General features: G+C 44.1%; 1 protein-coding gene and 2 long non-coding RNA genes across 3 annotated transcripts in view; 2 read left to right on the forward strand and 1 right to left on the reverse strand.

Annotated features, from left to right (window-relative positions):
- LOC114875379 (3-phosphoinositide-dependent protein kinase 1) overlaps window positions 1-27,578 on the reverse strand; it is a 313,058-nt gene that overhangs the window by 248,665 nt on the left and 36,815 nt on the right. Inside the window, exon 2 of the mRNA XM_046285954.1 lies at window positions 12,637-12,666. Coding sequence (XP_046141910.1) covers window positions 12,637-12,666 — 30 coding nt within the window. The remainder of the gene's footprint in view (window positions 1-12,636; window positions 12,667-27,578) is intronic.
- On the forward strand, window positions 895-5,591 carry LOC123987823. The gene is made up of 3 exons (XR_006829444.1): window positions 895-1,148; window positions 1,224-5,167; window positions 5,279-5,591. It is a non-coding gene; the product is annotated as an uncharacterized LOC123987823 (long non-coding RNA).
- Window positions 11,815-13,338, forward strand: LOC123987824. Its single transcript, XR_006829445.1, has 2 exons — window positions 11,815-12,447; window positions 12,894-13,338. It is a non-coding gene; the product is annotated as an uncharacterized LOC123987824 (long non-coding RNA).

Here is a 27,578-nt window from a genome sequence, read left to right on the forward strand (position 1 = left end):
TTGTTCTCGAGGAACTTGTATTCTGGAAATTTTTCTCCTCGAATACTAGCAGAACATATTTAAAAAAGTCAGTAATTTTGTGTGCTCCAAAGGAAAGCACAATGCGAAATGTTTTTGATGTTTATGCTTGAATTCGACGCAAATAGAACAAGTTGAAAATAAACGCGTAATAATCTTGTTCGTCTGATCAACCATACAATTGCGTATATTCTCCTCGTGACCGTCGATACCGCGACGTAGATGTTTCGACGAGCAGCAAACTCCACGTGCCACCACGAAGACGTTCGAGACGCAACAGACGAAAGCTTTGAACGATCGGCTATTCACGTGCAACGTAATAACCGTTGGGCGTCGTTCATTCACGAGGAACGTGCGTGCATTCATTCAGAAATGAATGACACACGTAGCCGCGACCGGATATCAACTTCCTCGTGGAATCGTCCCGACCGAGATAAAATTAATCGTGAAACGGAGAGAGAAATCGCGTTCGGTGCCACGTGATGCACTGGCCACGCTGAGATCAGGCGACTACGTGTTTTCCGGTTCATCCGGCCGTTGGAAGCTTTCTAAAGCCTAAATCGTCCTCTACGCTCCAGTTTATTTTTCAGAAGCTGTCTTCTTTTTTTCCTTGAAACTATAAAAATTATACTGAAACGCACGATGAGACGCATTGTTATGAGATCAGAAGATGAAAATAAAGCTGGTCGTAGCCTGACACCGAGAACAATAACGAGATTCCATGTTATTCACTCGTAATTATGCGTGGTTCACAAACGACTCATCGTCAGATGTGGAAAACAGTTTTATAAAAGCCAGTTGATACGGAGTTCCTCAGAAATAGCCAGCGTGTAACGGTCCACTGTTGGATCATGCATAATATGCGCACTGACTCATCGAAGCCACGTAATTCGTTAAAACAGTGTTGATGCAATTAAGCTGGAATTCCATGAACGATCTTCCACGTTTAAATACAATTGAATCCGCGAGTATTCCGATGACGCTGATTCGAGATTGAACAATCGTATCTCTTTAGAATCAGACAGAACGTTCAAATGGTTTCCATGAAAAAACGCGGTGAAGAAGGATGTAAGCGGCATCAAAGTTGACGACAAGAAGGGACAAGCAAAGATTCGAGAACACGAAAGACGGTAAGAGAAACAAAGTGGCACAGCGTACGCTTTCCCTGTTGCTTTTTATTTTTATCAGACATGCGATTCACGTAGTTCGCCTCCAGCACCCCCGATTCAATCTAGACCAGAACGAAGGGTGGATTCGAGAAGGACCACGCGTCCTCTGTTGCTTTGTGTTCGTGTGTCGAAGGGCGGGAACGTGTCCGGAGTCGTGGAAACGCGAAAAGAAAGAACGTCGAGCAAAAAGACTGGGGAAAGAAGAAAGAACGAAGGTCTGCGGAAAGAGACGGTGAAATGTAAGAAATAAAAAGGAGTAAGATGAGTGGATGGAAGAAGAAGTTCTCGAGTAAGAAACGTTTTATGGTAGAAGCTGATGGCGAAATACGTGGATGGACGAGTGAAGTGTTCTCCGCATGACACACTCTTACACCTATCGACTGTTCACATCCGGCAACGAGTTGGTCTTTGGACATTGGTTAAGCGTGGAACTTCGGTCTGTGATTTTCTATTTTTTAACAATAATGAAACTCGGACTTAAAATTTTTCTTATCACCTAGGGTAATTCAGAAATTACTAGATATCAGGTTCGTCTATAGGTACCAAGAATCCCTTCGGAAGATCGGCGACGCAAGGTCTTCACCGCAAACCCTTACGCTAGTAAAAATTGTCTCGATTGCCCCCGTGATTTCCATTGCATTTATCGAACTGAAGCTGATAATAATTGTTGACTCGAATTGCTCTACTTAAAATAATCAAATGCAGGGCAAACGATCGTTGGTTTCTTGCTCGAAAGCCAAGCATTAGGAAGATGTTGGCAGTGCTTAATGAGAAATTGATTAAACCAAGTGGTCATTTCCCTTTGCTGTTACAGACGAAACGTTCGCCATGCAAATTGAACGTATCCCTTTGAATTTCATTATTTTTCTTGCAATTGTAAACGCGATACATCGTTTACAACCTAAGCGAGGACGTTTTAGGGAAGACTAAAAATGATAAACGTTGAAATGCAATTCTTTCTTTGGCAATGTTTCTAAATGAAACGGAAGGGAAAAAAGCGCCACTCATCCGGTTGTGAATTCCGTTTCATTAAGGCCAGATGTAGACCAGTCGCGATTTCATTCACAAGTAGGCGTTTACGGCCACCAGCCGCGCATCTTTCCCTCCTGACCGCTTGAAACTTCGACAAAGTCAAGTTCACGCTCCACCAGCAATAAAAACCGAGTCCTCGACCGACCACCGGATGTCCTGTGCGATAAATCTTCCCAGTACCGAGGCGAGGGGGAAAATCAACGGGCAACTTTAATCTTTAATATCTTTATATATTTGCGTGAATAACGATAAAAATAAAGGACCATCAACGATTTTGCTAGAAAATCTTTAGAAACGTGAAAGTTCTGCAGATTCTATAACTCATGCCCTTTTGTCCAAAAGCTACTCGTTCGAGATTCTGAATTGATTAAACAAATTATTACAATGGGCTGACGACGCGACAGGCTATTGCCCCGGTTCCTTTTTCCACAGAATGGAGAGGAAAGCTCGTGCTGCCGGTTCATAAATTCCTTCGCGTGTTTTTTATTCGTTCGAACGCCTAAACAGAAAACGCCGTTTGCATGATAAAGCCAGCAGACTCGCGACGCCGAACGTTGCCTACTGCAAATCTGAAATTCATGCTCGCCTCGATCGATACGGATAACATCGCGAAATTGAAAATTACACTTTCCACTCTCCCCCTTTCTATCCTCTATCAAACGCGTTTATCAAAAAAAGAACAGCACCGTGGTAACTAGATAAGATAGGGTTAAGTGTTTCCATTTCAATCAGAAGAATTGTCAACAATTTGCAATCGTAAAAAAGAACAAACTATTTACCGCGTCAACCCTCGGACGACGGACCATAGAGAGAGCCCCACTTTAATTTAATTTCATATTTGTAAGTTGTATCGTAAATTTGGATCTCGATTGATCCAGACTTTACTGTTGAAGGGTTAAAAATTTGTTTACTACCACCTAGGAGATTCACTGAAATAAACACAGGAAGTTATCTCTACCCTGCTCCATCTGATTCGTTCTTCTCCGTCCTCCCATTTATGCATATATGTACATATATACACTATATGTCATGCATATATGCATGATTCGAGTACACACACGACCACGTAGCACGTGCGTACATCCTCGACCCCCGTGGACGACGTCGGCTTACAAATCGCCAAACTTCTTAGGAAACAGAGAGAGAGAGAGAGAGAGAGGGAGTTCAAAAGGGTCGAAGTAAAGCGTTGATAGAACGAAGAAAGATGGAAAAGGGAAAAAGGAACAGGCACTTGTTGTGCTGATCGAACATCCTGCGAATCCGTCCAAACACGTCCAACGAATTTCCTTTCTGAATTGCGCGATGTGTCCAGACACACGTTCAACACTAAACCGAAGAGACGATAAAAACTGCTGATCAGCGTTTTATCATATTATCAAATTTCGATTTGATTCGAAATCTAATTTGAGACTTGTAACGCAGTGATTCTATTCGTAACGAGTACAGAGTCAAAGGGCACAATAGGACCGCGATTAATTGTATTGAACGGCATTGGGACGACCATGCCGCAGTTATTTTATTAATATCGAATCGTATTTCGAAATCGAACGGTTCGCAATAACCATCCATCCAATTTGCGCGTGATCCCAGAAATGGACGCAAGGTGACTCTTTATTAAATCAATTGCAAACGGTAGAACGGCCGGAAGGGGTAGGCTAATTACGAAAATATTTGATCTCTGCGGAAAATCATATCCCATTGCGTGTTAGCCGGATAAATCATTTGAAATTCTACCGTTTAACCCTCGTTTCGTTTCGTTTCATTTTGTTTCGACAGATTTACGACTGGATATTCGATCATTTTTTTTTTCTATTTGAACAAAAATTCTTCGAAGGGAAGGTATAGAAATTCATCGAACCATCTGACAATCATGGTTTCTCCGACAATGGTAAAAGTGTGATCTAGTTGTTGGTTAACATTTTTTTTACTTCCCCTTCGACGAAGCAACTCGACCCTCGAACGAAGGAAAATGTCGAAGCGGTTGGGTCGCGTGTAACCGTGTCACGTCGCGATAGACGCGGTGCATGGGGAGAAGATGAATTACCCTGCTGTCCTTTTACGTCACCGTTGACAATCAAGCGTTAGTAAAAAATGGTCTATCTTTGCGGAGGACACTTGCCGAGTGCGTAGATAATTGATGAGTCGTATAGAGAAGCTGTCGACGAGAGTGAAAGCACGAAACTGTGTACCAATGCCGAACGATTTAAACGTTTACATTAGAAAGTTTACCCGGGGTTATTTAGAAAGTCCGAGGAATTGTTTCCAACACGCCTACTCGTCTAGATTTATGCAATAATTCTTTCGAGCTAATCGTTAATTGCCAACCACCTGCGTTTATCGATTAGTCAGCCGATCAATTAGAAAAAGAAAGGAACACCATTAGAGGGTAGATTGTCATCCGTCTATTTCGGGGTGGCGACAATAGACGTCGAAACAAAGAAGGATTACGAAAAGGACGATAACTCGTGAGGCTAATTCGTTACCTAAACGGCCACGTAACGCGATAATGTGGCTAAGACGGAAGAGCACAATGTTTACGAGTATTTTTTTCTACGTGTCTCACGATCCATCCAGTCTCAGAGCAGCGGCAAGTTAATGGAAATGCCAGGAGCATGGCAGCGCATACTAAAACGACCTGACCTCTTCCTCCCCTTCCATCTCCTCCCTCGTCGATGACTTTTCGACTTTTCCTCGCGTTTCTCCGCTTCCTGGCGACGCAGACGATGCCCTTCTCATAACTTCGTTCGCCGCGAACCCATAAATTTGCCGCGACAACGCATAAATCAGGCGTGCGTGCCCGAACGTACGCAGCCAGGTAGGCGACTCTTGGAGAAGCGATCAGCATTCCAACCTCGAACAGAGCTTCGATATAGCAGCCGGTACAGGGTAAACACGATCAGCCAGCATACGACGGCTGTACAAATTGTTTCAAAAACAATGCGTTTAAGGTAATCCTTCGTTGGGACAGAAGTAATCCTTTCCTCGTTGCTTCAAGTTTCGATGAACCAAGATCAACGACATTTTAATTAAGTTCTAATCGTATACTTTTTTGTACGTAGGCATCGAAGATATGCAGCTTCAGGATTGCACATATCTTTTGGAACGTCCTGTACAAGCTTCTCGTTCTTCCAGGACGACGAGATGGAAGGAGCACGCGAATATCCTGTTACGGTGTTCGACCGTGTTCGATGAAGCTTCGACCGAAGTCTATTTATCACGAACGCGGCGAAATTACGCGCGACGAGATACATACAGGGTGTACATCGTAATCTTCATTTTTTAAACAAAATTAGACAAGCTTTGTTGAAAGTAGACAAGTAATTAGTGCACCCTCTTCGTTTTTTGTTGGTCAACATTTTCCTTGCTACAAGGTTGCACATTAAGAGTATTGTATTATAGATGAACAATAAAGAAATTTGTACTGGTAAACAGCTTTACAAACTCTCCTCCGTCAATTTATCCATCCTGCTCTCTATTTTCCTTTCTCCCGGTCTGCCGCGACCCGTCAGCTTCTGATTGATGCGTCTAAAGTCCTCGTAAAAAAGCTGCTGCGTGCGAAATAAACGCACGCATGTACGTGCCTATATCCCGTTCGCCATACACGCACGTATCCGCGTGTATATACCCGTGGGTCGTTAAGTAGAAATTTGTTCGAGCGACATCAGAGGCGTGACATCTCCAGCGCGTGGAAAAAGGTTGCGGCGGCGCCCATTATGGGAGCAAGCTGGCGGATATGCTACTCCATATGTCGCTACCAATATCGGCCGGTCATCGATCATTTCGAGCTTCTTTTCCAAGTACCACCCATCAACCGACAGATCAGAGACCATTCGGGATTGCCTGTAGACGCAACGATGCATGTCCGGCCGATCGGAGACGCTTCTTTCTTTTTACCCTCCTCCTCTTCTTCCTCGTCTCTGTTGCAACTTCTTCTCATTCTTTTTTTTTTCTTCGTCCCTCTCTTTCTCTTCTTTGTCCGCTTCAAACGACGAAAGTTCGTGGAAAAAGCTGTGCAGGCCAGGCTCGAAATTTGATGAGTTTCTCCGACGCTTTGGCATCGAGATCGTGTGCTCGATCGAGCGGCGCCCGCTTCGAATCGAGTCGAGAAATTTTTCGAGGGGTCAACGCGGTGCTCGCTTTCACGTAAATTAATTGGAACCGCATCGAGTGTAATGCAAATCCTTCAACCATACCCGTGGTCCAGTTTTCGCTCTTTGTCCGATCAAACGTTTTCTATGATTTTCTACATTTTCACTGTTCGATGAAAATTTGATAAAATGAAAAATTCAAGAGGAACCGTTCAAGAAAAACTAACGAAGGCAGCTTCGATTTCTGTCTCGCCCTCGCTAGCCCTTAATCAATTATTTTTAGAATTGTCCACACCTCTACCCTTACTTTATCATGGGGGAGGATGTCTCGTGAAAAATTGATCGACCCCGTTTCTTTCCGGGGTTCCTTGCTTTAAACAAGGAAGGAGGAAGGAATATAGGTCGAATGGAAAAGGGTCGAAAGTCGGTTGTTCCAGGATGTAGGGAGAGGGTGGATGGGCGAAAGCTAGGTTTAATTCGACGGAGCAAAATCGAGGGACGCAATTTCCCTTGGATTAAAATCGAAGGATCGGCTTCATTAGGAGGCGAGATTAAACAAATCGCGCGTGAGCGTCAAAATGAAAAACGTTGGAATTATCTGCATCCCCTTTTCTACTCGAGCCTCGCTCTCCTGTTTTCGTATACACTGGATGATCGAAGATGACTTCAACGAAATTCATTACAATCGTTTGGATATTCATCAAGCTTTGATTATTTGTACAAGCTCGTTAGTAAATTTGTAGGAATCTTGCGTTCTAAAAAGCTTCTGTCATTCGGCGTTGTTGCAAGGATCGCGAATTCAATCTCGTTTCGAATGAAAAGCAAACTTGCAAACAGGTGGCAATTTCTTCGAGACAAACAAATAAGAGGGTGAATTGACGTAGGAGGTCAAGAACATTGTTCATTAACATAGAATAAAAGCATGTTCTCCCTTCGACGAGAACAGCGTACCGCGAGAAATTCAAATATTTATAAATCTTTCTGTTCGATAAATATTTGCTATGGACAAAATGAAAGAAGCCCATTGTCCATGGGGGGTAAACACGTCTGAAAACATATTCGATTAGCGAATATCGAGAGGAACCCTTTCGTCTATCAATTGCCAATAGCTGGTCGAGGCCACTCGAGTGTCGGACGTGGCGAGGGGTGGGAAGGTAAGGGTTGCTGTCTCGCGGCACGTCGAATTCTTCAGTCGTTAGGCGCGGAGGCTGTAATTGACGTGGTCGAATAATGGAGTGCTGCCAATGGGCACAAAGGGCCAAGTCTGGACGCGTAGCTGCTACTGCTGCTGCTGGTTGAAAATCTGAGGGTGAAAGAGCGTGGCAAAGAGGGTGGCGAACGGTCAGAGCAAAGTTCCTTGCGATCCAAGGGAGACCAAACGTTTTTATCCCGTTTCCAACCCCTATCTGATCAGGAATGCCTCTCACGATTCGAGTGATTTATTCCCTCCATTTCTGGGGATTATTTTATATATAGACCCGGCAGCCACCCTGGACGAAAGTCGCTGCTGCTCGTCGCATCGTGTCGTATCAGCATCGAGTCTCTGCTCTTCGAACCTCCGCCAGGATCACCCTCTCGCTGATCTTAGCTTCCGGTCAGACTCCTTTTTTTACAAAATAACAGTCTTTTCGAATTCCTGACTCGGCAACTCCCTCTGTATCGGGTCACAAAGGGTGTTATTTCTTAAATTCTTCGTCGCGCGAATTTCTGCCAATGGTTAGGGTGTCGTCTTTATAAAATCCTCACCATCTTTCTTTCATCGATTTTTCCCTCGTTCAAAGATTCGAAATTCATCGTTCTCAAATAGATAGAAAAGATCGTAAATTTGCTTGTCAACTTAACAAAAGGTTGTTCTCTGTTGCGCACTTCTGAAATGGCACGAAGTTACGTAGCAAGAATGTAGAAGAAATCTACGGTAGCAGGATTCAAGCGTCTTTTGAAAAGATTGCGAATTCAGTTGCCAACAAAAGATCTACACATTTTTGAAACGTCACGAAGTTACCGAGAACGTAGAAGAAATCTACATGGAAAATTGGCAACGGATCGGTAAAAGTTAGATTACGAGCCACGCGCGTACGTATATCGAGCAAAGGAAGCAATATAAGTTTTTCCTCGAAACATTTCAATTTGATCGCGACCCGGTGAAAATTGTAGCTTCCAGCAGATCATGCCGTCCGATTGACGAATCGAAGGAGGACGCGTTGAAACACCGAGCCAGACGTTGCGGCCAAAACTTTTTTCTTTCTCCTGCGACAAAAAAATCTTCTTGGATCACGCGCACGCCGAGAATCCGGTGTCGACTTTTCGCGAAATGCTGCGAACGCCACGGCATCGCCATAACTTTTCAGATTTGAAAGATACCGTCCGAGGCTCCAGTAAATCACCGACGATCATTCACGAGATTTCGCTGGATAAGAAGCGTGGAACGTATTCTCTCTGCCAGCTTCCTTTTTTTCTTTCCTTTCCCTCTTATCTGTTCCTTTCTTCCCTTCTCTTCCGTGTCCAGATTCCGGAAACACGAGCTACTCGACGTAGAGCGGCACGTAGCCCTCGGGGACCGGGAGAATTCCATTAACGAAGCGAAAATATACGTACACGGAATGTTCGATGCAAGAAGGATTCTTCGTCGGATTAACCGAGCCTTCCGTTTCGCCGACGCGACTAATCAGTTTCTACTCGCTCGAGAAGGGTGGACAGCGGAACGAGCGATGAATTACAACGAAAACTCTGGCAAGGAACAATTACGTTCGGTTGATTATCCCGCTGCGAGTCGGTCGTATCTCACTATTGCTCTCACCCAGTTTCGCGACTCGGCGAGTTGTAAATCAGCCGGTGTAAAAAGATCGGCGAACATCGAGGAAAGCGTTATCGCGTCGAGCGGGAAACGGTGCCGTGTCCCGCGGGCGAGCTTTTTCAAAATTGCCGGCCAACCGAGGAACAAACCCCCCCTAACCGTCGTCGGTGAAATACTGCGACACGTAAATCAACGCGCAACCGTAACGCCACTGAGTAATCGTCGTTCGCATTTTCAGCTGGAAAAGCGAGACGACGCGACGCGACCGAAGGTGTTGCATCGAGGAAACGTCCGTTCGTCAAATTTCCCCTCTGTTTCGTCATCGTAAATAATCCACCGCGTCAACGCTTTTCGTCAACGGAATGCATCCGCCGCGTCGTTTAACTTCCCAATCTTGGACCATTTCAATTACCACCACTTCTTCGATTAATTTACCACGTTTTAGGAAAAAAATCGGAGAATTTATGATTCCATTTCCATCGGTACGCCCTCTTTTCATTCATCCATGGGCAATAAAGATCGTTACCAATACATTATTGCCGGGTGGAAAATAATAATTCGAGGGTCGTAAGGCGGTTGTATCCACCCCCACTGGCGCCATTACCGCGTCTAAAGCACCGGAATTATCGGTGTATCGTGAGAGTCGCGAGGAGTCGAGCGAAAAAGAGAAGGAATCGCAACAAATCACTCGATATCTCGGGAGCCACGCGCCAGGAGATCCGAGGAGAGACTGAGAGAGGACGAGCACCAGCCACGTAGACGCAAGAACTTTTCTTATTTACGAGCAAGCTTATTTCCTCGGGCTACTGCATATGGATATCAGCGAAGCGACACTGCGGATGCGAGAATCGGTCGAGCACACCGCGTGGAACTTTAATGTTACCTTCCAGTCCCTCTTTCCGCCTCGCTGGCCAATTCTCTTCTTCCTACTCTCCTCTCTTCTCTTCGCTTGTCAACCGCGTGTGTATACACCTTGATGCACGCTTCAACCCGCCCCGTTCCTCCGCGAAAACAAGAAGAAGCTTGAAACCACGGACGGGAAGATGCTTCGAAACTTGGGAATTAAAGCTTTCAATTTTCAATTCTGTTATCCACTGTAAACTTGTATTAATCTAAGTGGCCAAAGAATGGGGTGAGGGGAAGCAGAGGGGAAGGTTTATAAAGTGTAATGATGATGGAAGAATTTCAAATGTGTAACACCGATTCGATGGAACGGTCCAGAGGAAATGTAAGGGAATTTTAACGAAACGAGCAGGCGAGATCAATGAGAGATTCTCTATTCAGATTGGTCGGATAGATTTATTGGGATGCATTTGGCTGGAACGTGTGCACGCTTTATCCAGCAAATAACATTAATTGGATTAGCCGTTAAAGTGAGCCTCGATTGATATTTATTTACTCAACTCCCTGCTGAATATTTAGACAGACACCGGCATGATTCGTGTATACACGCGTTTTGCAACGCGAGACCGTTGCTAATTTATTCGAACTTACTGGCTCGATTAATGCACAGGAATGGATGCAATCTGTTTTAACCCTTCGCAGCCGAACGGTCCAGCAAAGGTGTCGCAAAACGCGCGTTATTAAATTGAGTACACATATTTTGTAAATCAAGCACGTGCAACTGTTTGAAAAAATTAAACAAGTGTATTTTCTGGGTAACAGAAAGAATCGTACGAGCAATGTTTCGTTGGTCACAAAATTATGCATTCAGGGGAAAAAAGGTATCCGGAACAAGAGTATATTTCTCGGGAATTCAGAATGCACGATTTGCGGCGTTCTCGAGGAATTTTAACGCAGCGTCGGTGGCTGCTTAAAACACTGTTAAACCACCTCGCAGTACACTTATTTTTACGAGTATAAGACTTGCCTCGTAGCCATGAAACTTTCGCGCTCTGCTCGCCCGAAAGTCGTCCAATAAAGCCGGCCCGCGTGCTTTAGGGCTCTTCCTCCGCTCGCGCTCGCGCGTGTTCTCGCGCTGACAGGAATTGTGTTTTACACGTTGAACGTCAAACGTAATTTTCAAATTTTTAACTTCAAGCTTTCTATTCTTACCATAGCAATATTACTTAAAATGATGTTTTTCCCCCTGACGTGTTAAGAAAATCTCCCGCCCCCGGGAGAAAGACAGAACGACTGCTTTTCCTTCCCCAATAAGATCTTTCCGTCGTTGGAATAATAAATACCGAGGTCGAGAAATGAAATTTCAATTCGAAGAACAGAGAGTAACGAGCCAAGATCCAGCCGATATCAAAGGTTTAAACATTTGTGGCGGATTTCCGGACAGAAATGCCACTGTGTCCTTAATTATCCCCGTTCGCCTTAACAGGGCCGCCGAATCGCGGACCCGGAAAAAGAAGCCGAATACCCGGCTACTCGTCGAAGTAACCGAGTTATCGGAATCGTGTATCGATTCTTGTTTCGATCGAATCTTGGCGTTGAAAGGCTCGTTGGGCTCTCACGAAACGAGTTACGAGCAGCGAAAACATTCGTAAAATCCCAGCCGCGGGTTTTACTTTGAATTTCGAGGAGGAGCAAGTGTCGCCAGAAATGTAACGCGCACAGCTGGATAATTAAAACGAGCCCGTTTATCTTCCGAGCTGGATGCAAGAGCGGAATGCACCGCGATAAGAAAGATAAAGTCCGGTGCGCGCAATTTTTCCACGATAAAAAGCGAGAATCCTTTGCGACAACGTAACCGTTGCCATTTAAGCGGTGTCTCTATGTCTCAGTTTTATTTCATCGCTGCTGTTGCAACAGAGACTGTGTTTCATCTCTACGGGAAGAAATATCGTCATTACAAATCACTGACAACCGTTTCACCGACGATATTTTCATCGACGCTGTTCCACGGGAACGCGATGCATCTTGGTCAAAGACGGTCTAAGATCGACGATCGAACACCCCACTGATCTGCCGACAACATCCAAAGAGAGATTTCTTTCATTCGGTTAGCGATGGACAAGATTTGTTTGAATTCTGCCAGAAATCCCCGATCGTTCTTTCGAAAGGGACATTCAAGGTAGACCCTTCGTGGAAATTGGATGCAGGATTTCCTCGTGAAATCAGAACACACTGCTCTGATGGAAGAATTTGAGAAAGAAGAGGCAAATGTGTAGGGGTGACGGTTGATGGTGTAGGAATTGTGTAATAAGTCTTTTTTTCCAATTTTCCTTGCTATTGAAAAATTTGTTTACCGAAGGTATTCCAAAAAAATAGTGTTAAATGCCCGGTCATTAGCGTAATGACTAAGTTCTTCTTAAATTCTTGGAACATTGATATTCAAATGACGCCGGATAACGATATTCCGGTCACAGAGGAACACGAGGTTCGCCTACTTCCGCGGGTTCGTATCAGAATGTGCCGCGAAACTTTCCTTAAATTAAATTACATGTAAACACTCGTTTCCATGTTACGCAATTATGTGTTCACATTCTGTGACTTGCCAGGAGAAAACACAGCATAAACTCTGATCCAAAACATTTAAAATTCAATTTCTGCGCGTTAAGAAATGTATCTGTTTTTTGGTACTCACCTTTTCCTTCTGCGATGGATCGTCCTCTATCTGAAACAGAAAAAGGAGCACGATTATTATCAATTCTAGACATTTTACATATTTTTACGAAAATGGTAGTATGCAACGTGTAAAATATATCGCTCGATATTGTAAGTAAAATTAGCGAGCAGAATTGATGTGCAACATTCGCGTATCACAAAATCATCCATCGCTTTCAACCCTTAATCGACGCATCCGTTATTTCGTGTCTTGTAAAATTTTATTCGACCTTTCAGCCCCGTCATCCGACAGACAGCCATATTTTGGATACGATTACGAGCGCTCGTCCATTTTCTCGAAGCGTGAGTTACACGCAATATCGTCGAGTGTGTTCCGCGAAAAATAGCCGGGGTGGAAAAGGAAAAGAAAAAAGGAGAAACGAGAAGGAAAACGGTAATAAATAACTCTACGGAGACGCACGTGACTTCACGTTCGATGTATTGCAACAAATCACGAGCTCCGCGGAAATTAAACTGGTATCGGTGAACCGAGACGATCAGGACTCGTCGTTGATATTGAAAAAAAAAAACAGTCTCTGACTTGAGTTCAAGAAGATACTACAATAACGTTTACCTGAATGAAATACAGAACTTGGTAATTAATCATTTAATTGAGGATGACGAGTCGACTGGTCATAATACATTAAAAGGTTACAAATAAAAACAAACGCTGTGCAATTAATATTAATGACACTCGTTAATATCCCCCATAGTGAAAGAACGTACAGATAGCTTACGGAATAATATTTTCATATCAATATCTAGAGACTTGTTTATATTCAATCTTTAAATACTAACATACGTAATCTCGGTCGTGATTCATACATGTAAACCGAAGCTTTCCGTTATATTTTTTACCAGATAAATCATCGCAAGTACTTTGCAAGAGACGTTGAATTCTCTAACAAACATTTATTTCCCCAGCCAATTATCCCGGCCGGTGAAATATTTTTCCGCCAGCCTGATCTGAGGAACGTGGAGGGCCACTGTTCATGACACCTCGTTAACAACGATGGTTTTTAATTTCAACCTGGCCGCGTTTTTCTCCTACTTTACACACCCTTAAGTATGTTTACGTGCACTGCTTAACCCATTGTCATCCGTTGACACGTTGCAAAGGAGCACGAGGGGTAAAAAATGGTCGGTCGAGAAGCAAGAGGTTCCGCGACGTCTAACAGGGCAACATGAATATTAATAACGTCCCTCTACCTTTTGAAGAATAAATTGTACACCCGATCCAGAAAAATTTATTATTACTCGATGTAAACAAAGTAACGACGCTAATTAGAATTTTCCTTAATTCTTTTTAAAGTACAATAAAGTACGAGGTAACCAACAGTTTGGCCGCTTAGAAAAGCAATATCGCGAGAAGAGAACGTACGATATATCGCAACGAACCGCTTAAAAGTTCACTTGGTAGCAGGGTGAATATCGTAAAACGTCAGAGAGCTATTTAAAAGCGTAATAAAGAAGCAGTTTACTTAACTAGCCGACGACACTAATTGTCGCGACTATCAGCCGATATAGAGAGAAATAGTTTTTAATCCACGCCTACCTGTGTCTCCGTTCGCTGTCTCGTTTAAGTACGTTTACATGGGCCGGCTAACCCCATTACCATCCACTGACGTGTCCAGAGGGATGCAAAGGGAATAAAGAGTAGAGAGAGGGTTGTAGGTGGTTGCGAAGGGGATAGCAGAGGGCAGTGAAAGAGGCAGAAAACGAGCAAACGATAGAAAGAGAGTGAGAAAGTGGAAGAAGGAAGAATACTGGTGTAAAAGCGGCTTCCTCGACGTGTAAGGTACGAGTGTAAGGCTCTTAAATGGTTATTGGATTGAGACCCTGCTCGAACGAGCAAGGAACTTACTTGGCGATATCCTGTCGTGGTAGCAGCGTTCATGGCCGAGGGAAGGATGAGAAGGGAAGTTGAAAATAGGGGTAGAAAGAAAGAGAGGAGGAACGGGTTGCATCGCAGGCCACACACGTATCGTGTAAATAGAGCTAGAGCAAGTGAATCCAGTAGAACAGAGAGAAAGAGAAGACGAGGGACACTGGTGTGCCACGTTTATGTGGATATTCGTATGCTCAAGGTGCACCGACCACCGCAGTAGACTCGCTGCCGTCTACCGTCAGCCAGCCAAGTTTTCTTAACACTTTATTGCGACCCATTGTAGTCTCGCCTCGACGCGACGGCACGGTACAAGTGCCGTATGAAACATTTAGTCGTAAGGGAAACACTTAATTTCACCGACGACCCTGCCCGGCCTCCTTCCTTTCAATATTCTTTCGACGCGATCGCTAATGGACACGCGTGTCATGTGTTCCAACGATACCTTCTGAGCTGCTCGCATTGATGATTTTACATACATTAATTCTTAAATGAAAACCGAGTTAAACGGAGTTTTTGTTATTTTTTATGATGTATCGGATACTTGTAAAATTATGATACACGGTTGAAAAAAATGAAGGTTCTTGACTAGCATAGAAATTCTTCGGACCTCAACCCCATCGAAAATTTGTAGAAATATTTATTATTAGTAATAAATGTCAATTGATTGAACGTTTGATAGAAGTATGGGCTAGAAATAAAGCAATCAAAATGAATTGTTTAAAATGCATCGAAAGTATGCCGAAAAGAATTGAGGCAGTAATTGCAGCAAATATTAATAGTGGAGAATTATTGATTAAATTTGTAGCTCTATTTCTACACAAACACGAAAAACCCATTTTTCATACGATGGCTCTAATAATTTCATCACCCACTGTAAAACACCGCTTGGTTAATCGAGAGATCAATTTTGTCATACAACCACGATCCTGTAGAGAAACTTTTCCACGTTTACCTATCCATGAATTTTCAAGTCTTATTCTGGAGAACGTAGTGTACATAGTTTCAAAGCTACGTAGCATTTCTAGATTAGTCGGTTCAACGATGAAAGCGCATAGAAACGTGCAAGGGAGAGGAAGAATTCCCGGGTCAATAGAACCTCGAGGAACGGGTAATAAAATCGAATTGCCTACCATCTTACGCAATATTAGCGATAAGATGAGGTATATTTACCTTCAGGAGAGTCGAGTATTCAATTTTATAATACATCAGCTTTGGGAGGAGCAAGTACGTCGGAGACAAGTTAGCGTATCACGCGATTATAGCGGCTCGCTGCAACCGGAAGTTGGAACAAACGGAGCACCGCGAAGAAGAGGAGCTTTACGTTGATCGTTAGCCTCTCTTCCCTCAACTCGGACCACTTCCGTCGGTGTATATGCGATAGTAGCCACGTAAACAGGAGCCATCTCCCGCGAGCAAACTGTTACCGATATTACCCTGCCACTTAGTTACCAATTTACTTGGCCGACACGGGGTTTTGATGGCGGTTCAAGGGGACGGTTGCGGGGGCAGTTTCCGCGATTCACGCACGTTTCCATGTAAATCCAAATGTAAACCGAGGTCATAGCCAGTTATTGGCCCGGCACCGGTTCCCGGAGCCACGCTGTCGCCATTAGAAGGGCGTTTTTAAAGGAGGATGGGAGACGGTTCGTTTTCACGACGAAGCACGGGCCAGATAACGATGGAAATTAACTTGGCAGGCCTGGTTGGTAATGGTGGTTACCGCGACGGGACGTATTTTGTCGATTGAATTCGAATCGTATGCCCGTCGTTAGCCCACCAACAGCAACGGCTTAATGGCGCGTGCGATTTAAGCGAAAGTTTAAGTGAAATTTAAGCAGACGAGTTACCAACTTCGTAGGCATTTCTTTTTTTTAAGGGTGCTAGACTCGATAACGAAAGTGGAAAATGTCAATTGTACTTTGATTCTCTAAACCTTTAATTTAATAAAAAGAAACGTTTCTTTTTCTAACGAATTCGGTGTCCCAAATACGGCAATCAGATAAAGAGCACATCCGCGGACTTGTTGGTTTAATTCAAGAAATTAAACGCGCTTTCGTTTAACCCGGCCCGCAACGAGCCCGTTCGCGAACACGTACAAGTAAAAGCGTAAATACGGCTAACGAGCTTAAATCTCGCTTCCAGCGAGCAACTGCTTCGCGGCAGCAAGGAAAGAGTCAAGGTTTTCGCGGCAAACTACGAAGGGAAGAAGTTTGAAGAGCGAAGAAATCCACATGGAACAAGCGTTAACTCGCTCAACTTCCTCGACAACTTCTTTTCAAGAGACCAGCCAATTTCAAACTTCTTCGAATCGGTTCCCGGAGCGTTTTATTAGGAGACGTTTCACGCGTTAACCATACATCCAACGATATCGGTAGAGCAACCCAATTATGCTCTTTCGCTATTATCTCGAAGCTTATTATACGAGGAGATCTTAAATATTTAGACGCAACGAAGTTTCTATTGCTCGTCGAAGCGGAGAGGGTTAAAAATCGCGAACGGATTAAGCCGTATTCGCGGAGCGCAAAGTTGGAGCGCGAGGACCGGCAAGCTCGCCAATTAATTCGAGTGGCGTGGCGCAATTAATTTGTTTCGGGCTGCGGATGCCGCTCGTAAAACGTGCAGATAAAATTAATGAAACGGGGATAGGAGGAGTCCGGTCTGGGCGCTGCGGTTGCTGAAGGGAAGCCAAAGAGCGGAGAATCGAGCGAGGGTAGGAGAGGAGAGGCGAGAGAGAAAGGGAATTGTAATGACGAAAAAGGGGTTGAGAAGGAGAGCGGCGGTGCAAGAAGAAACCCGACGACTGAGAATTATATCAGAAATAATATTCCGCGGGTGCTTCGATGAGATAAACCGTTCTGAAGGACGCTCGAGTGGCAAAGGGGTGGGCGGCAATGTTTTTCACCAACGACGATTTAAACGGGCCTCCCCCCTCTGCGCTCGTTTCGAGACACTTTGTCAGCGAGAACGTTCTCCAAGACGAGCGCGGAAAATATGGAAAGACACGAAGATGTTTGCGGTTTTAACCGTCAACAATTTCACGAGCAGCCTTCTTGATGTGATGACTAAAAAGAAAAAGAGAAGATACATCGGGAATGAAGATTTCTAGAAAATAATCTAGCAAATGTGGAAAACGTTGGGGATGAGTTTGGTAGTCTTAGGTGTGAATGATGAGGGGTTGGGACAGAGCGGAAAGGATCGAGTGTCTGAGGGTGAAGAATGTCTTTGGACGAACGTAATCGCGTGAATTTTTCAAAATGCTCGCGGATAGTCTAGGTTGAAAGAAAGAAAGAAAGATTGCGTGGATATAATAAAAATTTGATACGAAGCCGTTTAAGTTTTTTAAAGTGCGACAGAATTTGTCAGCAAGTTTAATAAATTTGATTGATAACGAGATAGCGTTAGAAGGATCTCGGGAAGACGTTAATCGAGGCTCACCCTCTAGAGGAACAATTAATTCATCTTACGCGTATATATAGCGATAAAAGCGAATGGTAGCCGTCAAAGGCGAACGGAAGCCAAGGGAAAACGTCGTTCCACCCTCGAACGAGGCGAGTGTACGACACTCGATTCCAATTGTTTTATCGTCGTACACCGAATACGATGAAATCGTTACGATTGCCGCAACGAGGAGCCTCGTCCCGATGAAAGTAAAGGGTGCACGAGTGTCCTCTTCTAGGTAGCGAGTTTAAGAGAGGAACCGCGTACTCGAGGAAAGTCGATGAAATCTCTTTTGTTTTTCGATGACAAACGACAAAGCGAGACGCGAACGAAACAGAGAAAGAGAGAGTTGGGCGCAGAGCAAGGTGGTTTACGGGGTTAGCCGGGTGCACGTTTATTCCGATATCGTGCACCAGGAGACCGCCGCCTGTAAACGATCCAATTAAATTTCGCGCTATTGTAATTCGAATGGGCCAAGTTGTATTGCATAAATAAATTTATAACGTTATATCTGCGCCTTTCCATGGATCTCATTCCCTTTGTTCTCCTACACGATTCACCCTCTTCTCCGACCCCTTTCCTCTCTTTTCCACCTCGATTTCTGCAATTTATTTATCTCTTGGCGAGTTCTTCCCGTCTGTGGAGGTTCCATAAAAGGGAGAAGGAAGAGGAGGACAGGCCTCTTCGAGAATGTCTTTGGCCCTTCGTCGAGCGAGGAAGGGTTGCCGCGAGGAAAGAGAAGATGCTATTTCACCAGAGAAATATCTACCTATGTGTACGTTGCATTCGATGACAACGCGAAAAGTATCAAAAGCCAAGTGATTTATGAATAAAGGATTTATGCGAGCTGTCGCTGGTAATGGAGGGTGTAGTTAGAGCAGACGAGTGTCGCTTAAAAGAGAAGGAGAAGATGAAGAAGGGTAGCGAGAATTAGTATCGGCGAATTTTCAACGGGGCTTCGACGAGAGACACTCGATAGCGAACGAGGAAATGCACGCTTTTTAATCAGCACGCAGTAGAACACCGCAACTGTAGCGTAATTAAGAGAACGCAAAGAGATGAAAAGGGTCTGATCGATCGTCGATGACTCTCCACCCATAGATTGGTACGTAACTGAAAATACACTGCCGGTTAAAAGTATCGGACCAGCCTATTCAAAATTGAACTTTATACGTAAATAAGAAAGTACAACAGGAAAGTTTCGAACGAAAAGTGAAATGGAACTAGAATCGCTGGAACGGAAATTAATCATCGAATTCCCGATTCCGCGCACGTAACGCATAAAAATTAATTAAATAATGGGCAGATGGTCGACGAGAAGGCGGAAAGAAGAAAGAAGAGAACGATTTATTAGAATTCATCGCGACTTTTTACGTTGTCAAGCCCTACCCCCTTTGTAAATTACATTTCACCAGGGGAGAAGACACTATTATTCGAGACTTGGAATATTTCCACCGCGGATCCCTTAACCGAACCAGTTCAATAAAATGTTTTACAACTATGACGTGCCGCGTTCTATGCCACTGCGAACGGAAAATTAAATTCGAAGAAACGAGCGAATAAGATGGGCGCCTATACTCCACGTTCGATTTTCCTTTCATTCGATTCAATTTTTTATCTACTGACACGTACAATTATTCGCCAAACTGTTGAAAAAAATACTAAAATAATTTTTGCTATCAGTAAACATAGACAAATTACATAGTGGAGTTATTGGAGTGGAAAAACAACTCTTTTCAGACAATAAAAATGAACAAATATTTTCAAACGGGAACTATGGAAAATTTCATCCATTCTACAATATTTACCATACCGAACAGTTACGATCGACGCATTGTTTGCCATCGTATCGACAACATTTTTCAATTTAATCTTCTTTTAATTTGTTAAAACATTAAAACGTTTCAAGCATTTTCGATGCTGCGGTATCAACGAAACACAACATTTTCACACGGACTTTGTACAAATGATTAATTAAAAGATCCTGTATTTTAAAGGAATCCTGGATGTTCGAGAGGGAAAGACCGGTCAAACGGGAACAGCTTGTCCGCGAATACTTTTCCCGGGGCGAAACGAGAGTTTCCGTGTCGGTTAGATGGCCACTTTTAAGAACCACCTGACCCGTTAGCTACGCCTAGAGAAAATTGAATCGGCTCCCCGGACAGTTATTTATGCAAAACACCCCGCTCTTTAGGCGATATACCGTGCAGCCAACAGACCCGTATCCCGCAGGATGCTCGTTACCGGCTATGGAACATAGAAATAACTTCTCTGTGTGTGTCTGTGTGTGGGTTAAACGGCCGGCGGCTGTTATTTTTTCGTCGAACCACCGAGTGAAACTCGGTTGCGTTCGTCATGCAAATTTCATTTGAACACCTTAAGTGCCTCCCGCCTTGGCGCCCCGAGGAGAACGGAGCTAAGATGTCGACCACGAGGACGAGTTTCCAACTCGAGAAAAAGATTATCGCACCGAGCAAACTATCCACGAGCCTTCAGAGGAAAATATTACCAAGCAAATGGATTTTAATTAACACTAATTAAACATTGTGTTATTGATAAAATAATTACAATCGTCGAATGATTGTACCTTGGAAATTTTCTTAACGAAGAACAACTAAGAACACGTATCGCGTTTCGTGGGATTAAATTTACCCCTTCGTTATGGGCACCCTTACGGCAATTATTGCACCACTAATCGCGGTCGTTGTAACCGGAAACGTACATCTATATACGGGCTGCCCTTGACCTATTCTTAACCAAAGGTTACATAACCCACCCCGTTCCCTTTTAATCCACACGTACACGCATACGTGTGCGGAGACACGAGGGTAGCTCAGCTACAGAAAAATAAATTTATTCGTGTCATAAAGGCAGATTACATCTACAAGTAGTCAGGCGACGTTCGGTAGACCGAGTAAAAACGGGGGGTGGCACGCTCGATTTGCATATCAGTTGTTTCTAAGCATACGGATATGCTATCTGACCGGGATTTCACCGCAAGGAAAGTTGTAAAAGCGAGTGAAAATATTTTCACGTCCCCTCGTATTTACAACATTGTCGCTTCCATTCGTATCTGCACCCATTTTCGTCACCCTTAAAACGCTTCTCTCATCGAATCAAACATTTTTCGATAAAAAAACGTCTACTTTGTTTTCAAAGTGTTATTTCTATGATAGCGAACAATTAAGTATAAATCGAAATTATTATAATAGCTATCCTATAGTCATTAGAGATCAGTAAATTAAATTTGGCGCCAGGTGAAAGATAAACAAACAGGGCTAATTTTTTAGCCGTACGACTACTCCAGGATTGAGACGAAACAATTTGCTCTAACATAGGACACTTTTTTCCTTTTTTTTCCTTTTGCAGTGAAAGAGTCTTTCGAAGCGTTTTCGACGTAACCATGTGCGTACGCTACGAGTAAATGTGTGTATCTGTGTGTGGGTCGACGATTCAGACCGAGCCTATCCCACTAACGTGGGTTGGTAGGTGGATCCTGGTGGATCAATAGCCTCTGTCTGGCCTCACCCTCTGCCGCCAGCCTCAGTGCCCTCATTCGCCGACAACTCAACTCCAAACTCACCCCCGCCAACCAACTTCTCTTCTCTCTCTTCCTACCTACCCGGTTCTCTCTTTCTTTCTCCCCTACCATCTCTCTACGCTGTTCCTTTTCTCCTGGCCTGGCTGACGCGTTCGCTCGCTCTTCTACCCCGTTCTGCTCGATACCCTCCCTCTGTCGCACTCTCGACCACTCTAACCATCCACCCCCGTACGTAGTCTCTCCTGGTGGGCACACACACGGTCGCAGCAGGTCGCGCGTCAAGTACAAGCGGACATACAGAGTGTTCTCTTATTTTATAATCGTTAATGATTGAAAAGAATTATAGAAAATCTGTCGACCGAACACTTTCATCCTTCGCTCAAGTCTCTGGTACGAAATTTCAATATTAAATAGCACTTTCAAATTTTTTTACAGAAATCTAATAAATTCACTCTAATTCCATCTTTGCAATGAGAGTAGAACGCAATTAGGTATGAGGATTAATTGAAATTATTATTTTTACTCGTTTCATTCGTTAGGCGAATGTCCACCGCCCTCGTTCCGCAGTGAATCTATTGATATATGTATGTCACGAATATCTCTTGAAATTTTCTAAATAAAACTTTCATCTTTTATAACGAATAAGTGTCTTGTTCTCAACATTTATCGTATTCATCAATGCTTATGAAATAGCGGAAGCGTGTCGGTTTAACGAGAACACCCTGTATGCTCGAGTCTTGTGCGAGGGTGTTCGAGCTGATCCAGCGTAGGCGAGCGTAAGCCAACGGGGTACGCGGAGCGAGACGGACTGACCCATTTTTTAGCGTTTCACCTGTTTTATCTTCTCACCCTTTTTACGCCAGAGCCCTACTTTGTTAATGCCTCGAGCGGGCCGCTAGACGACGCCAGACGGCTTCCTCCTCCGATACCAGAGTAATGGCCGTCCTGCGTTTTTCAGACGCGTGGAAAAGTAAGTACACGACGTGTACCGTGCGTGTCGTGTCACCACTCCAAGTACACCGCACGCCGTTGACGATAGTAGAAGATACGCCCTGCAAGTGCGTCCCGGGCTTTCATTAATATTCTGTATCACCGAGTCACTTCCGGATGCGGAGCTCGTCGACTCAGCCCTGCTTCGATGATTTTTCACTTCCACTTCCCACCTTTCTTTCCCCTCCAACGATTACTCTTGGAAATTTTCTTTTCTGACTTACATTTATTAATTTTTCTTAGATAGATCAAAATTAATCCGAAACGAGTGGAAATACGGTGTAAAGGAGCGACGTCAGTAGTAAAGAGTACGATAAATGATACGAGACACACGCTTGCTTGTTTTAATAGCAAACGAATAAAAATATACATAAATTTATATAATGTAATTGTCAAGGGTGTCTTATATCTAGAATATACGCGATTGAACCAACCCGAAATGGTTTACATGCAAATTCACCAAGGGGTAGAGCAATAAAGGGCGCGATAAAAAAAGGCGTACGACTAACCGTAAAACATGAACGTAAACGCCTCGCAAGTTTCTAGATAAATGTATACGAAAGTGTTCTGGGAAATCTAGCTACCTCCGTAATTATTTATTTCATCCCTTCGGCCAGTCCCCAACAAGCTATTACCTATTTCGAAACGTATAAAGGCTGACACGATTCGGCGGGATAAAAATGCGGCGAAATAACACTTGCAGCGTATCAATTTGATGCATAAAGTGCTTATTATGTTTTGATTGCGCGATTCGAGCGTTCCATGAAAGGAGCACTTGTCACAAATTGAGGAACGTCTAGGAATCGTTTTGCATCCGTAAAGCTGGACAACTCGTCCCGACAATAAAGGGACACGGTATAATTAACCACAAAACACGTCGAGCCCGTACCGGGCTAGTATAACTGCTTGATTATAACCTTATCCGAGCTGCTCGGTGTCCCGACACGATCACGTACAGCTACGTGAACAATTTTTTCAGGTAAATACGTGGCCGACGAGCAGACTGCGCGTCTCTTCGTTCGATCAGCCCGCAACACCGACTCGTACCGGGACAGAAGAGATAAACTTTTTACGAGGCGCGCCACGAAACTTTCCTTCAAAATTGAGACAACATACGAGTCGAAGGAGAAACGCGACCGACGTTTACTCGGGGCGACGATGAATTTTCTATTGTCTCGACAATCAGAGCGAACCATTCGATGTAATTCTTTATTTACCTTATGAGATGCACCTGTTCGATATCTACCGATCGATCATCAGCGGTGAAAAACGGTAGAAATCTGAGAAATCTGTAATTACCAGCCAATATATTAACCAGTTCGGCTTGTTCGAATCGACGCGACGAATTACACGGGAGCGTAAATCATTTTCATATGAGTTGAAATTTCGAGCGGCAAAAAGTCACACGGGTTTTAAACGTTCCCCGTATAAAGTCGTACGCTGTCCCAGTTGCGAGCCTTATAATTTGCATAATACTGGCTTTACCACGTGGGAGGAACATGCTCGACGACGAGGTACGTTCGAGGTGCAAGCCGTTGCCGATTAAATGTGGCAAATTAAAATTCGGCTACAATGTATCGAAGATCCGTGGTTTAACACGGTTCACGTACTGCCCATTTCCGGCGTGGCCAGGTAAAACCGAATATTAGCCAGCTCCCAAGCCATTCATTACTCGTGGCCGAGTTTTTTGTCGTCTCTGTTGGGTAACCTCGATAGCCCGCTGGTGTTGTGTGTAAAACACTCGGAACCGCGAAGAAGACGATGAAGAAGAAGGGAAAAAATGAAAGTGGGAGCAACGTAACGAATCGCGAGCCGCCTCCTCTTGATTTATATCTTCGTGCCAGAATTGAGATTAACGAGGTGGCTAGCTGACTGGTTGGTACCTGGTCGCAAACTTTGCAACATTGTCCTTTGCGTTTCGAAACCTTGCAACACCGTATCGGTCACGCTCGAAATTGCCCGAAGAAAGGCGTTAAATCGTCTGACGGACAAGAAGTCCTGATATTGTGTCGGTAACCTTCAGAATTTTGTTGCAACAAGATAACACAGAACGAAATAAGAAGAAGAATTCGTTCGTTGGATCAAAAGGCAATTACCTTGCCTCAAAATTTACGTAAATGTTTTGTTCAGGTGCCCTAAAATGTATCTACATATCTTATGTTAGTTCTGTTAACCATCGAACCGTCAGACTGCAGGTATATTATCTACCGTAATAATTATTCAGGTGTCAGGGAAGGGATCGGAGGAAATTTCTCATGGGACCGCAAGAAGGATTTCGATCCCACGCAGGTGTAAGCATGCACCAGGTTATATCCTGATCGAGATAGTTTTTTGTCGTTCATTATTCGCGCGCGTGCTTCGATGAACGAGCGAGTGGTCGTGAAAGCGGCCAGGCGAAAACGTACGCGAAAGAAAAGAGGAAAACGAGGACGTGGAAACGACGTTTCTGGCAGCCGTAGCTTTTGCCTGCGTTTCCTTCCTTCGCTTTGTTCAGCACGTCATGCGTTCACCGTGAGATAGCTACGTGTTATTGCACCCAGTTATTACCATAGTTATTACCGCGACACTGAGTTTTACGATCTGATCGTAGCTCTTGCTGCTCGTTACAATCTGTGCAAAAGAGCATCGTGCCTGGATGACAAAAGCTTGCAAGCTGGAAGTCGTCCTTCTTTCGCTGTTACATTTTTTTTTCAATTCAGACTTTGCGTTTATAAAGCACAAAGCTTACGGAAAAGTGGTTTTCCTCTTTTCTTTTTATCAGCTGTTCGTAAATTAATTCAGATAATTTCTAAGCGTTTATTGGGAGAAATCCTGTATCGCATCGTTTGTTTCAGTTCTTTCGATCGTCTATAGTCTGTTCGAACGGAATCTCGAAACTCTACCCATCGATCACTCTTGCTCTCAGCTGTTACTTTGGATTTCCTTGTTCTCCCTCTTCTCGAACAAGTTTCCGTGAAAACCGCGAGATTAAACGTAACTTTCTGAAACTGATTTCTCACAGCTGCTAAGTGCCGGGGTACTTCTTTCAAGGGAGGAAATTTCTTCCTGCGTGTGCAACAAATGGTTGCAATTGTTGATTTAACAAAGATACGACTGAGTATTCGCATAGTTACCATTTTCTCTAATAAAAATATTCGAGTCTACCAGGATTAACGTTACCAGCTAGAAGTTCTCAGTGGTACGAATCGAAGGATTAAAAAAAGGGAAGCAGAATTTTCAAGTGGGGTGTGTTAATTACGTTTCGAGGAGGGGAGCAGAGTCGCAACGTCACGTTGAAAATAAGGGTCCGCGGAATGATAGTGCAAATTGCATCGGGTTCCTGCTCGGAAATCATCTAAATTCATTGTTAGACGACGTTCCTGAGTAGACGAAGAGAGAGATCGAAAATAGAGAATTTTTACAAACACGTATGTAACGACAGAAGCTTCTACATAGCAAAGGGACACGGAATACAGGAGGGTTTGGAAGGGTTGGAAGCAAGAGAGAAACGATCGACTGGATTCCAATCAACATTTTACTGCCTGTAAAACTGCCCCATTTCGTAACATTGCTTCGTCGCTACCGACGCCCTTAACCTCCACTGTAAGTTCTACTCTATTACCGTGGCAGGGCTGGATTACGCGTTCCAGTCGACCCTTTCCTTGGCATTCTCCTCCGACAAATAGAATACACCTCGAATGATTTTTCAAACAACCCCGTGCTCGATGAAACTCCGGTGCCCGGAAGTCTGCCCACGTAAGACGCTATTCTCCCTGGTCTAATCGATTCTAACGAACCTCGATCCCGACCGAACGAGTTCGAGAAACGTTCCTCGAAAGGAAATCCCGGTCCCTTTGCTTGTTTCGCCAAGGTAATTGGAGTCTCGCGAACGCGTATCATCAACGGGATCCTCGAGGGGAACGAATGTACCGAGACCGACTAAGCACGAGGCTGTTTTCGAGGAATTCGCAAGTTTAGGTATCAGGAATATCGTTCGAACGTTTCAGTTGCTTTATTGTTCGCAGAGAACCGATATTTGCCGATGGTCTCAGTGTGTTCACTGTCAAGTTATCGAGGAGTGCAAATTCTTCTTTCCTTACTTGAAAAAATTCAAATATATCCACGAAAGTTCGGAAAACTTGGAAGATAACATTTTTTTTCGAGACAGGGACACGTGTCCCGTGAGAGTGACGTCCCGCAAGGAGTCATATAGCTTTGCTCGTTCCCCATGGTGCTACAATGCTACGTGATGGTTGTGCACCCTAACCGATGCACCCTGTTCCCCTCTACTCGCCATTATCCCGAAACCGCGGCCGTATGTGAACGAAGAAGTGGCAGGGGTAAAAATGTCCTTGGTCCCCCCCGGTGTACGATCATTCCCTTCGGTGGCATAAATTTCTTGATCCCGTGTACGGAAAGAGAAATAACTTGTATCGAGCCTACCGCACCGTCTGGTCGGTTAATAAACGCGAGAGACTCCATTATCCCGTTACTTCTGGTATCGACACGTTCGTCGCAAATCAATCAGCTCCCGTTTGAACTGAGCTGTTATATTGAAAAATTTATTGATAAAATAGAAAATTGTAAGGAACGTCAGAGGAGACGACATAATAAACTGAAACGGATCCATGAAAGATGTGGTCGATTTCGAAACGGAGCAGAGGGTTGAGTCATTCGTCTCGAGGTTCGTTGAACACTCGAGAATTTGTAGCTGCTGTGAGAGATTCTATAAGGTTCACGGCCCTTGTTACGGCCCCCTTTATGGGCCGTACGTGCTCGTCGGCCCTCCATGCTGGAACCAATACGTTCTCCGGTACACGCATACCAACCTATCGGTCCGGACTGTTTACTATTTCAGACGCAAGGCATAAAAGGGCTGTAGGTGGTGTCGCCCCGGCAAGGTAAGTCAGCTCCGCGCGGGGTAGTATATTTTTTATTGTTAATCTACGGTGATTTATGTCGGACGCGTCTCCATAACGTGCCTTTACTGCATTTCTTCCTCTTTTTCGTGCACTCCGTTGACCCGAAGAACTATGAAAAGAAAACAACCCCAGCTTGCTCGACCACCCTGTAGGCAGCCTATAAA

The sequence above is a fragment of the Osmia bicornis genome, chromosome 5 (assembly GCF_907164935.1).
Source record: "Osmia bicornis bicornis chromosome 5, iOsmBic2.1, whole genome shotgun sequence".
NCBI classification, from domain to species: domain Eukaryota; kingdom Metazoa; phylum Arthropoda; class Insecta; order Hymenoptera; family Megachilidae; genus Osmia; species Osmia bicornis.